The sequence below is a fragment of the Mchenga conophoros genome, linkage group LG9, assembly GCF_057382185.1.
Source record: "Mchenga conophoros isolate Kocher_MC1m ecotype Shallow Benthic linkage group LG9, M_conophoros_male_GT1.1, whole genome shotgun sequence".
In the NCBI taxonomy this organism is placed as follows: Eukaryota; Metazoa; Chordata; class Actinopteri; order Cichliformes; family Cichlidae; genus Mchenga; species Mchenga conophoros.
In genome coordinates this window covers 25,173,141-25,185,691 of record NC_140534.1, presented here as the reverse complement: position 1 = coordinate 25,185,691, position 12,551 = coordinate 25,173,141, and the positions used below count along the sequence as shown (strand labels likewise).

The window sequence follows — 12,551 nt, the reverse complement described above, 5'->3', positions numbered from 1 at the left end:
TTCCAGATATTAATGCAAAGTTTTTATTTTTTGTATGGCGGTTATTTGGGAAAGTTAGCAACAACTAGTGAAAGTTTCCATAAGTTTTTTTTTTTTTTTCCTGAAGGTTAATTTAAATAACATTTGAAGAGCGGGGATGTTCTCATAAGGCCGAGACAAATAGCCTTAGACAAGATTTTTCAAGAACCTCACCTTCATTCAGAAAACATCTCTAAGATTTTTATTTCTATTTAATTTTGAATCAGTTTTTTAAAATTCAGTTTACTATCATTGTATTTTTATTGCGATATGAACGTATTTATCAAAGGCAAATTTTTTGATCAGACTGACAAAGAAATTAAAATCACATCAATATTTTTGATTGAATTGTAACTGTTTTAAAAGTGCACGATATAATTTCACATGTATATTTTTAGCCTAGTTTTTAATTTTTTATTTTACCAGCATGTCTGGAACATTCAAAGAAAATTGTTGTGGTCTTCTTTAAAGCTTATTTCTGGGATTGCATCGGGGATCTGCTCCGAACCATGATGTTCACAAACGACATTGTAATCTGTAGTGTGAGTGGGGAGCAGAGGTAGTGAAGGTGGATGAGTTTAAATACTTACGATCAGCCATCCAAAGCAACAGAGAGAACACACGAGAGGTGAAGAAGAGAGTGCAAACAGGGTAAATGGGTGGAAATTAGTCTCAGGGATTTACGATGTAAAAGCAATTTTATCACTCAAAATAAAAACCTCAGATATAAACTAACCAGTAATAAAAATAAAGTATCTCACATTGACCCTAAATCACCGACAGGGGGCATTTTTTGCCGCCTAATGAAAAGGATTCGCCACCTTTCCCAGCAGCACTTCATTTCCCGTGATGCTCCACTGTTTGAAGCGGTATCCGTGGAAACGGCACAGGAAGTGGCGCGCAACTGTTGAAAAATGTCTCACAAACTGAAGAGGTGGTTTTGATGCTATTATTTGTCACCAGCCTTTAAAACGGCGTCTAAAGACAGCTTGGTGGGCGTTTCTCTTTATTAACCGGAGCTCCACGTTGTAAAAAGTATGTTTTTTCAGTTTTAACTTGCCTTTTAGCCTAAGATAGCTCAGCCGTACATCCTAGTTTAGTGAAAGTTACAGAAGCTTCGCCATGGGAATGAGAGTTAACAGCTAGCTTGTTGTTACATACTAAACACTTTTGGTAAATGAAACGTGTGCAGCCTTAACGAAGTCTCCTTGTCGTATTGTTTGTGAGCAGATGTCGTTTGTGAGAGTGGGGCGTCCACAGCAGCACGCCAAAGGAAAAAGGCCTGTTCGCCCCAAGAAGGCAGCAGCTCAAAGAAGAGAGTGGGTGGTGAGTATTGACAGCTGAACAAATACTAGAGACATATGAAGGCCAGTCACAACTAAGCAGGCAGTCTTGTACTTGTACATATTTCTGTGCAATTAGAAGACAGTCTACTCTTGCTTGCTGTGAATCTTCTCTACCATAATCTGAAATAGAAAGGTATGAGGAGAGATTATTTGTTTTCTAGAGGTTACTCAGATCATCAAGGAATCTAATTTCTTGCTAAACTAAAGAAACATGTTCATGGTGTAAAAAAACAAACATTCAAGCTAACCTTTTATAAGTTCCTTTATTTAGCCTGTCTAACTTCTCAGCGTTTTGGTTTCAGAGCACTGTCAACGACCTCTCTGTGCACAAGCTGACACCTGCGGAGCTGGTAAGGTGCAAGAACATTTGCACTTTTTATTTTTTAAGTGTTATTTACTGTACCTTGGTCTCAAGATTGTCTGATTGTTCTTCTGGTTCAGAGTCATCGGCATGAGCTCCACAAGTCTCACAACAAAGCAGCAGCTCAGTGGGAGCTGAAAGAGAAAGCCCTGAAACGACGTCTCAGGCACGCAGGGAGCCCTGCACCCCTGGACCAGGCCAGTCTCAGCATCATCAGGGAGGTAAGTACAGTGCTGTGAGAATATATATATTTGCTCTGTTCCTGATTTTTCAGTTTCAGCATTGCACGTGTATCTGTATCTTTTTAGTGGCTCTTACAGTGTTGAGTTAAACTCAGTTGTGTGGCGTTGCTGCAGGTTTTCTCTGATCAGCTGCTGCTGCAGGATGTGTTGGCCCGTTCTGACAAAGCCCTGGCTGTGGTCAAAGACCTGTTTGGAGATGCTCCACGCAGGCACACCGGTATCTGGCAACTTGTTTTGTGTGCAGATAAACAGATGCAGTGACTAGATAGAATAACTTCTTGTCCATTGCTTTATGTCATTGAGATACCCGATTGTTGAACATTGGGTGTTTGTCCCAGTATTTTCATTTTGAAGAGCTACAAATTCTCTCTGATGGTTGCATAAGTATTGCTTTATGTCTAAATGTTTTTCCTCAGGACACCCCAGAGTGACTGTGGCTCCAAACTCTGACTCTGACTCAGAACTGCCTGTTCTTCAAAGACCAGATCGTCCAACTCATCTGTCTCTCCTCAGCCAGTCAATGATGGATCAAGAGGTGTGTGTGTGTTATTGAGACTGTCATTAGTAGCTTCATAATACAGCATGTGCAATGTATAATCTAAAGAACAACAACTATGCTTATTAGTTTATTTTATTTCTTTTAATGATCTAAACCCTATATTTAACAGAAAACACTCCAGAGGTAACATATCCAATGCTTACACTGATTAAAAAAAGTGTATTTTTAAATACTATACACCGTTTTGAGTTTTTATTTGCATTTTACACAATTACAATGATTTATTTCAGGCTCTTAATGAACTGGAAGCTTCAGAGGACGACCACAGAGACGATGCCCGTCCTTCAACCAGTTCAGAGTATCATGTAATCCGAAGGTGCTAATCCCTGCTAACTGTTATACACTACAACAGTGACAGAGATGCTGCTGTCACTATTAGATTGCTCATAACGCTTTTTTGCAGGGTCAATGTACAAAAAATGAAGGCGCAGCCTCGGGCTAGAGTGTCACAGCAACACAAAGGTCATCATCACAGCTGTCACCGTGGAGACAAGGATAATAGTCCCGTGACACCCTGTACATCAGACAGGGCACCAGCTCAGAGAGGTAAGATAAACAGATAATCAGAAGGTCTTAGTGCCATTAGAAGTGTGTTATATTTATTTTAAGTAGTGATCAAGAAATCATTTATTACAATCTGGCATTAGACGTGAAAATAAACACTTATCTAATGTCATTTCAGCTCTCAATGCCACCGTGGCTGTTCAGCGTGTTCGGTCCAGACAGAGTCAGTCGGAGGACGCCAGAGAGGAAACATCAGTCCTGGTTTCTCAGGTTCTTAATTCTGAACCGCCTCAGAGCAAGTCAGGTAATATCTGCAAGGGATGGATTTTCTCCAAAATGAAATACTCTGTTTGGAGATGAGATCATGTCTGTTGTTCTTCTTTTATATGCTGAACAGACTGGATCGGTAATCACACCAGCAGAGGCAGGAAGTGTGTTTCCCAGGGTTCAGAGCTGGACGGCTCCTCTGTTGCCTCTCTCAGCGGGGATCAGTCCAGTCTGGGCCTGCTGCAGGCCATGTTGGGTCAGGTGGAGTCGGATTTGGACGCACTGAGCCCTGATACAGCACCAACATCTGCACAGAGTCCCAAAAAGCACAGAACACAAAGCCTTACTGGATTTTCTGTGGCCTTGGTCTCTACACTGGGACGTTTGGTGCACCTCCTTAAAAAGGTATTGCCAGATATCAAAAAAGGTTTTGTCACACAAGCTTGTGGAGATTATTATTCAAACTAAAGATAATCCATGCAGGCTTTACTCACATAAACAAAAAATAAGATCGTGGTACCATTATCACTGCATCTTTTAGTTTATAGGATACATTCATTTCTTATTAAATGTTGGTTTTATTTAAAAAGTCATGTCATCGATGGGGATGCAAGGAGACACGAATTCCTAGTTTGAAATCTTTAGATAGCAGCAAAACCACATTTTAGAAATGCTTGATCTGTAAAATGTTTGTTACTATTACTGATTTAGCATCACTAATGCTGAAAGTCTCATGTAAATATGCTGAAGCACAGTTCTTATCTTTTTCAGGGGTCTTCACATTAGGGCTGCTCAATTAATCGAATTTTAATCACGATTACGATCTGGGCTTTCAACGATCATTAAAAATGACTGAGCCGATTATTAGCCCCTCCCTCATTTATCCGCGACACCTTAAAGGCCGTCTGTGAAAATATTGTCGGGCATAAACTGGTCCGTGGCGCAAAAAAGGGTGGAGACCGCTGATTAAGAGGACCCGAGGGAAGCTCGGAAAGCTAAGCAGAAGTTATTTGGAGAGGAGAGTGACTGCCGTTGGTTGAAAAGAGAGTTAAAAAAAAAAAAAAAAAAACTTCAGTGGTGTTGCACACTATTTTATATTATTTTTTTAAAGTTATTGTTAACCCTTTAAATCCGGTCAGAGCAGCACGCTCCGTTTTGCGTAACTATTTTTAAATCCCTGTAGAATCTGAACCGTGTAAGCTAGCGCAATAATTTGTTTTGCATATGAAACCGGAGGAGTTGTACTTACATCTGATGCCATCAGCTTGTCCTCGGTCACGGTTTCGTTCCACATATAGCTTTGCAAAAACTGCATAAAAAGCGCTTGCAGGAACAAAAACATAATATTCCAGAAACACGCTTTGCCGTTCCTATCAGCTGTTCGTAACACTTCCCACAGTAAAATGATGCACATGCTGTTTTCTTTGCAAATTTGCATCATAGGATTGTTTTTTGTTTTCCTGCAGTATATAAAAATTGCTGTATCTCCAAAATAAAACTATGAAGACACTCAAAATAAATTTCCTGTGGTGGGAAACTATTTTTTTGCAACTTTATTGTATTTAAAGTTTTGAGGGATAAACCTCTTAAATTTCTCCAAGTAGAAATATATGTAAACAAAACAAAAACGATTTTCAATTTTTTTTGTAGTTTATTGCACTTTTTTGCAATTTATGTAATTACTATGCACTTAATGCATACATATTATTAAAATATGGGCTATAACAGTTGTATTGATGTATAGCAACTTGAAATGCTCCCACAAATGGCACTACAGCATGTAAAAAAAAAAAAAATAATATAAGCTCTGGTGGACTTGGTTCTATGGTAGGTCTTAAAGGGTTAAATAAATATCGTCAAATAATCGTGATCTCAATTTCAGTGAAAATAATCGTGATTATCATTTTTGCCATAATCGAGCAGCCCTACTTCACATTAATAAATAGAATTAGTTTTTAAATTGTAGGGCAGGTTTGCTTTGATGCAAATATTTGCAGTCTGCTATATGTGTTTAAATCACTGTCTGCCTGTAATGTGTTAGAGGGAAGATGAAGCTCAGGAGGCGGCACAGGAGAGGAGAAAACTGGAGGAGGAGCTGAAAGAGCAGCAGAGGCTCATTGATGCTCTCACTGCTGAAACCATGACTCTGAGAGAGGAGGCTACAACCCTGCAGGTGGGACTGGGCTTAGGTTATTGTTACTCCATCTATGCTGATAAATCATGAGTTGGTGACGATGTGCCTCTCAGGCAGGGTTACAGCAGCGGACAGCAGAGCTGGAGCGGAAGTTGGACACAGTGGTGTTGGCGATGGGAGGGCTCGGACTGCTGAGTGAACACAGTGGCCAAACCCCACACTCTGAGGTTAAAGTTGCAGGTTTGTGCAGTCTGTCTGTGTATATTCTGTCCAGAGGAATTTGGTAAATGGTGAAAATGGTTTATATTTTGGTGAACTGTTGGTATACAGGCTGTCAGTCTGCGACGGGTGCTGAGCGAGTACCTGTTTCTTCTGCCGTCCTCCTCTCACCACCTCAACAGCGGGACCACTTTCAGCATGTTCCTGGTAACTTTCTCACTTCCAAAATTATTATCTGATTTCAAATATTCAGCACAGAAATGATTCACCTTGAGGCAGCTAATTTTTGTTTCTCGTTCTTCCACAGCAACTTGTCCTGTGCCACCGCACCAGCAGCTTCCTGCTGCGGATCTCCTGCTCTCCTATGGGGACCTCCGCGCTCACAGCTCAGACTCTAGTCTCAGCAGTCTGCCCCTAGTTCAGCTTCCCTCTGCTTCCTCGCTATCGCTGACCTCTGACCCTCTTCGCTCACAGAGGTCTCCGGGCACAGTGCTAGCTGAGATTGCTCAGCTGAGCAAAGAGACCGATCTTATCAGGGCTCAACTCAGCCAGGCAAAGGGCCTCGGGTCAGGGGTCAGAGAATCGCTCGACAGTGGCAATGAGAGAAGAGGGTCGAGCTGCAGCAGCACCGGGAGAGTAACACCTCAGAGCGCTGCAGAGAGCAGGATGTCCGGGTCCAGCTGTAAAGAGAGGCGGAGCCAGCATGTGTGGACTCCTGAAGAACAACAGCTGACTCAACAGGTGAGATTTAAGGGGTTGTTTGAAGCTCTCTGAGAGCAGCTCACCTTTTAGAGGTGGAGTAGTGGCTCCCCTGACTCCGCCTAACTTTCTGACCCTCCCTTCATAGCGTGATGGGACAGGTGCGTCGAGGAATGAACTGCGCAGAGCCTTTAGGTGGCCTCCTCATTCAGATTTAGTAATGATTCACATGCGGTGTGTGTCTCGTTCTTTGTTGTTTTTTTGTTTTTTTTGCTTAGGCAACATCACCCAACACTTTCAGTGAAAACAGCGTGGAGCAACGCCTCCTGGAGCTGAACAGGCAGAGCGCTGCAGCCCGAGGTCGACTGCTGGAAATAATCGAGCAACAGAAGCAAAGTGTTTCAGCCAGAGTCTCTCCCTCTATCTCCCCGATCCCAGCTTCTGCCTTCAGCCCGAATCCAGAATCCAGTGGGTAAAAGCAACATGTCGCTGTCTGTTTGGAGCACACATGACAGTTTAAAATCATTACGCCTCATCTTTTGCAGCGAAACGCCTGGAGGCATCAGAGCTGCTGCCCGAGCGAGAGCTCCGGTCACACAGTGGTGGCGGTGAGGGTGAGAGGAGGTGAGTATCAGATCGGCTCAGGGAGGGATGTTATGACAAATAACAGCAAGGTTCTTTTTACCATTTCTTTTCCAGCACCTTAAACAGACACAAAGTGATGATGTCAGGAAGAAGAACTGACTGAAGATCACATGATGTAGATGATTAATTATCTTTGCTGCAGGTTTGCTGGCTCTGATGCATCTTCTCACAGTTTTGAAAGAGAAACCAGGGATGGCAAAACACAGGTATACACACACACACACACACACACACACACACACACACACACACACACACACACACACACACACACAATGTGCATTATTTACATGTCGTTGCTTGGATTTGAAAAAAAGACTTTCTTCATTGTCAATAGATGGACAAGGAGAGAGCTCGAGAAGGCTGGTTTGCATTGTCTGCTCACGTGAGGTGACAAGAAGGACAACCCAGCATACCTGAAGATGTTTATTACGCAGAATGTTCTTACTATTTTTATCTGTTTTATTAATGATTGAATTAAAATGTTTTTACTTTTATACATTGTTTTTTTTTGTCTTCACTGTGACAAGTTTCTTTCTCCATTTGACGGACGTGACCCACATTTCCAATTTATTAGAATGAACTTCTGTTTGCCATTTCTTTGGGTTTTCCTCCTCAGTGTTACATCTGAGTACTCAGAAAACCCTACAGCTGAGTAATGTGTGAGCAGATGCAATTACTTTTTAATCTGTCTTCATTCAGTCTTACTTACTTGACTGTTTTTCCTTGCTGAGCAGTCTCGCTTTAATATGGAAGTTTGATTTGTGGTGGAGCTGTAATCTGCAAATACAGTCTGTATCTCCATCTGTTCGTTTATGTTTGAGGCTGTTCATTGGTTTCCTTATCTCACATATACGAAGGTTTATAAAACTGTCTTAATGTATAATGAGTGCCTTGCAAAATGTGCTTACACCTCTGGTGCGGTGGTTATGTAGTCTCTAGTATAATATGTACATGCACTGTTTCATTTTACAGTATATTGTAATGATCGTCCTTCCAGGAAATTTGAACCATCAGACACTTAATACCCTTTGAATTTTTTTCTGCGCCAGTTTGAAAGTTTGAACATTTCCAGTTTAGAAATATCTCTGTTTATAGAAGGAAAACTAAACTAAAATCAGGCTTTATTTGACAAGCATATGCTGGCATCCATGAAAGAGTGAAATTTAGATGCAGACACTCTCCCATGATGCCAGTGGTTTTACTTGGAACCCCTGTTGGTAATGACACATGCGGTTTTTCAAACCTTAGCTCATGATTAATAGTAGGTAGGTCAGCTACCACGTCCATAGAGAACAACCTCCACTAGGGTTTAAATAGCTGGGACTCTCCACCTTTTTGTTTTTCAAGCTGAACAAACCTCTTGGATGAGAAGTGAAATGTTTTAAAGGAGTCCAGCTGCCTCTCTTAAGACGACCATGACCTGATTGACTAGGAACCTACACAGATATGGAGTCAGCATGTCTTGTAGATTTCAAACGACATGCAGATAATATAGAGACTGTATCCAGTCTTTGTTTATCTTGGGTCTGTGTTTGAGTCCTTCCTGGCAGATAGAACAGTTCATTTTACCTGAGATTTACCGCTTAAAGCACATATGATAAAACACTAAATGGATCTAGGCAATCAAGATTTGAGACTTGCAACATAAGAAAATGTAATTTTTCAGAAGCTGACCACGCTGCAGCTGTCAGCCAGCAACCAGGACAGCAAGCCGGGCGAGCTCATCTACCGCGTCACCAAACAGACGAGCCTGGGACACCTCGAGCATGCTGCCAGTCTAGGTAGACCAGACCTATATGTCAGTGTTTTTAGAAAGGACGGAAAAGTAAAGATGAACGCCAAACTAAACCAAACCAAACTTTTCCCACCGCTTGGTGAGTAGTTGGCATCCTACATGCAAACTGCAGATGACTATGGCAATCTGATTGCAACCAAAGCAATCACAATTATGTTTTTGGTGCAGCAGACCCTGATTTCACCTGGCAACCACCACAAACCAGTGGCTTTACCCCCCAAAGTTGCCAGGGGTGTGCAGCGCTGTGGTCGATTAATCACCTCTCCGGTTTGAGCCTGTTCTAAAGTGCCTGTTGGTGTGATGGAAGTATTTAAAAAAGTGACAGCAGGGTGTGGAGACGGGAGCTGAGCCGAGGAAGCCTTCATGCATCAAATACCAAGAGTGTCAGGGGAACACCGGGGAGGACGACAACAAAACTGAAACAGGGAGCTAAGAACTTAATCACAAAAACCCGACTTCACTACCGTATGTTTTCAATGTTTTTCTCACTTTTTACAGAATCAAAGTCAAAGTAATGTCAGTACTTCCAAGCTTTAAACCCTGCATGGTCGTACTCTCTCCTGCACTCCATATTATCCTTTGTTGATCTACACACGTCTGTTGCTGCCACGGACGTCGCATGCTCGTACGTCATTGTCATGAGACACTCTCGCGAAGAAAATGACGAGGATTAGTTACGCAGTAATGTAGCCTGCTTACGGGAAAGTAACAGTAATCTAATTACTGTACCTTTTTTGCAATAGTAATCCCTTACTTTACTCGTTACTTGAAAAAAGTAATCAGACTATGCGGTGTTGCCCATCTCTGGTCCAAATACAGAAAGTATCATAGAAAGATTTAAGGTATCGTGCCACATTTGACCTCTGACCTCTTGTTCATGGTTAATAAATTAAGAGTCAAAGGGAAAGACAAATTTGAAACTTTGTTACTTACTACCGTTGTTTGGAATAGATAGGAATATAGGGAATTCTATATTTTTATTTAAAGACAGGACTCACATGTTTTCATTTCTAGTCTTTAAAACCTGTCTCTACCCATCTAGTATTAATTCCTTCTGGTATACAAGTATGTATATTATGCACACACACAAACACACATGCTGCTATTACCCATTTCTTGTTTTTATACCTAAGATGAATTATTGTTGAATGAAGACATTTTTCAAACACATGTAAAATGAGGCCAATTGTGTTTATTGGGTAAAGGAAAAGGTAGAAGGGGGAAAAGGGGGGATAGAAAGAAGGAAAGAGAGAGGAGAGAAAACCCCAACAATCCCCTCTGAGCAAGCACCAGGCGACAGTGGATAGGAAAAACTCCTTTTAAAGTGAAAGAAACCTAAAGGAGAAACCTATGGCAGAACCAGGCTCAGGAGGGGGCAGTCAACTGCCGGGACTGGTCGGGGGGTGAGGGTGAAAAAAGAAAAAGGAGGGAGGGGAAGGGGGAAAATGAAGATGGAATAGAGGTGGAGGAAGACGAGCTTACATCAGGTGAGAAGCAGCAGTGTCCCTCCTCCAGAACCAGTGGAAACGTTTTCTCTTCTTTTTTAGATATTCTTCCACCAGCACTTTTTTCTCAATGATGAGGGTTTTCAGCTCATCCATTGTTTCTGTGTTTTCTTTCTCAAGTTTGTTGCATCTTTTCACCATGTCTTCTAATTGTTCTTGTTTTTCTTTAAGATGGTCTTTCAGTTCTTTAACTGTTGCCTCCTCTATTTGCTTTGCCTTGTGCACATCTGTGTGCATGTCTTCCAGCTGCTGGTTTCTCTTCTGGATATCTTGAAGTCTACACTGCAGGTCTTTATGTGTTTTCTGTTGTTCTTGCTTTTGTGCCTGGATTTCAGTGTTTTTGTGCTTCAAGGTCTTAGAAAGTTCTTCAAGTTCTGTATTTTTTCTCAGCATTTCATTGATGCTACTCTGCATCGCTGAGCATTGATTTGCCAGTTTTTTCTTTTCTCCTTCCAGTACAGTTGTTTTGTACTTTGTTTCATTATACAGTTCTTGGAGTTCTTCATTTTTCCTCTGAAGAATAAGTTTTTCTTCTTCCAGTTGTATTTTCTGTTGGTCTTTTTCTTGAAGCAGCTGGTTATTTCCGTGCACTTTTTTATCGAGCCTGATTTGGAGCAATCTGTGTTTTTCCTCCATCTCGTCAACATTGGAGCCCATTTGTTTCAGTTTAATTTCCATTTGCTTCTTGTTTTGAAGCAACTGTTGATTTTTGTGCAGAGTTTTGTCATGTTTCACCTGCAGAGCTTTGTATTTTTCCTCCATGGCTTGGAGTTTGCTCTGCAGGTCGCTCTGCTCTACGGGCTCTTGTTTTTTGTCTTGGAGGATCTCCTTATTTCTCTCCAGAGCTTCATCAAGCATAACTTGCAAGCCTTCATTTTGTGTCTTGATGTTCTTCATCTTGCAATACATTTCTTCCTTTTGTATTTTCTGTTGGTCTTTCTCGTGAACCAACTCTTTATTTCTTTCCAGAGCTTCATCAAACATAACTTGCAAGCCTTCATTCTGTGTCTTGATGTTCTTCATCTTGCAATACATTTCTTCCTGATGTATTTTCTGTTGGTCTTTCTCATGAAGCATCTCTTTATTTTTGAGCAGTGCTTCCTCAAGAGTCATTTGCAGCATTTTCAGTTCTTCCTCCAAGACTTCAAGCTTGGAGTCCGTTTCTTTCTCGAGCATTTCTTGTTGCTCTCTCTCTTGAATGAACTCTTTATTTCTGTGCACTGTTTTCTCGAGCCTGATTTGGAGCAATCTGTGTTTTTCCTCCATCTCGTCAACATTGGAGTCCATTTGTTTCAGTTTAATTTCCATTTGCTTCTTGTCTTGAAGCAACTGTTGATTTTTGTGCAGAGTTTTATCATGTTTCACATGCAGAGCTTTGTATTTTTCCTCCATGGCTTGGAGTTTGCGCTGCATGTCTCTCTGCTGTGTGGACTGTTGTTTCTCTTCTTGGTGGATTTCTTTCAGTTTTTCCAGAGCTTCGTCAAGCTTCTCTTGGAGCTCCTGATTCTTCTTGAGCATGTTTTCCTGTTTTATGCTCTCTTTTTTCTCCTTTTGGAGCAGATCTTTATTTTTTTCCAGAGCTTCGTCAAGCTTCTCTTGGAGCTCCTGATTCTTCTTTCATTTTGTTTGCATTGTATTGGTAACTCGTTGAAGTGTTACTGGGTATCATAACCAGACAGTTTGCACATACAGTGAGTGAAAGCATTGGGTGGACTGAATCAGGGTAAATTAAATTGATAGAACTGAGTGGAGTTCTATCAATTGTATTGATCAGAGAGTTAGAACAACAACTAAAAGAAACTTTGATTAATCTGAAAGGAACTAATATAGGTTAACTGGTAGCTGATACAAATCAGGATTTAAAACCTGTTTGACCCCTTGTTTTATTCAATATTGCAATTTATATGATAACTGTTCCATGTGAAAATGTTGGGAAATGAAATATCACAGCTGGAACTCAATAAAAGTGCAAATTCAGAAGAAGTTTTGCTCTTTTCCTCATTAATGCACATCATAGATAACTATGTAATGTGTCTGTTGCACACGTTGTATTTCAGGAATAACTACAAACGTGTTGTATTACAAACAGCTGTATCAGGTCTTTGCATCCACAATCAGTGAGGATAACAAAACTGGAGACCAAAAAAAAAAAAAATCTGGTTCTTGTTTTTAAGACGGTCACCTTTAGTTTCACGCTGAGTGATGCTGGGTTGTTACAGACAAACCTGATTATGTTTCCCACTGGGTTTTATAC

The 12,551-nt window shown here is 41.1% G+C and overlaps 1 protein-coding gene and 1 pseudogene across 1 annotated transcript; one reads left to right on the top strand and one right to left on the bottom strand.

Moving 5' to 3' along the window:
• The first annotated feature begins 903 nt into the window (after positions 1 to 903).
• spice1 (spindle and centriole associated protein 1) lies at positions 904 to 7,491 on the top strand. The gene is made up of 18 exons (XM_085287149.1): positions 904 to 1,053; positions 1,249 to 1,344; positions 1,667 to 1,714; positions 1,806 to 1,946; positions 2,082 to 2,184; positions 2,384 to 2,502; positions 2,757 to 2,842; positions 2,930 to 3,072; positions 3,209 to 3,334; positions 3,428 to 3,702; positions 5,339 to 5,470; positions 5,545 to 5,671; positions 5,762 to 5,857; positions 5,958 to 6,391; positions 6,628 to 6,817; positions 6,895 to 6,973; positions 7,137 to 7,200; positions 7,332 to 7,491. Exons 2-18 carry the CDS (start codon positions 1,249 to 1,251, stop codon positions 7,386 to 7,388), a joined length of 2,316 nt encoding a protein of 771 aa, XP_085143275.1. The 5' UTR covers positions 904 to 1,053; the 3' UTR covers positions 7,389 to 7,491.
• Positions 7,492 to 10,052: 2,561 nt separating this feature from the next.
• LOC146567361 (uncharacterized) lies at positions 10,053 to 12,217 on the bottom strand (annotated as a pseudogene).
• Positions 12,218 to 12,551: the final 334 nt, after the last annotated feature.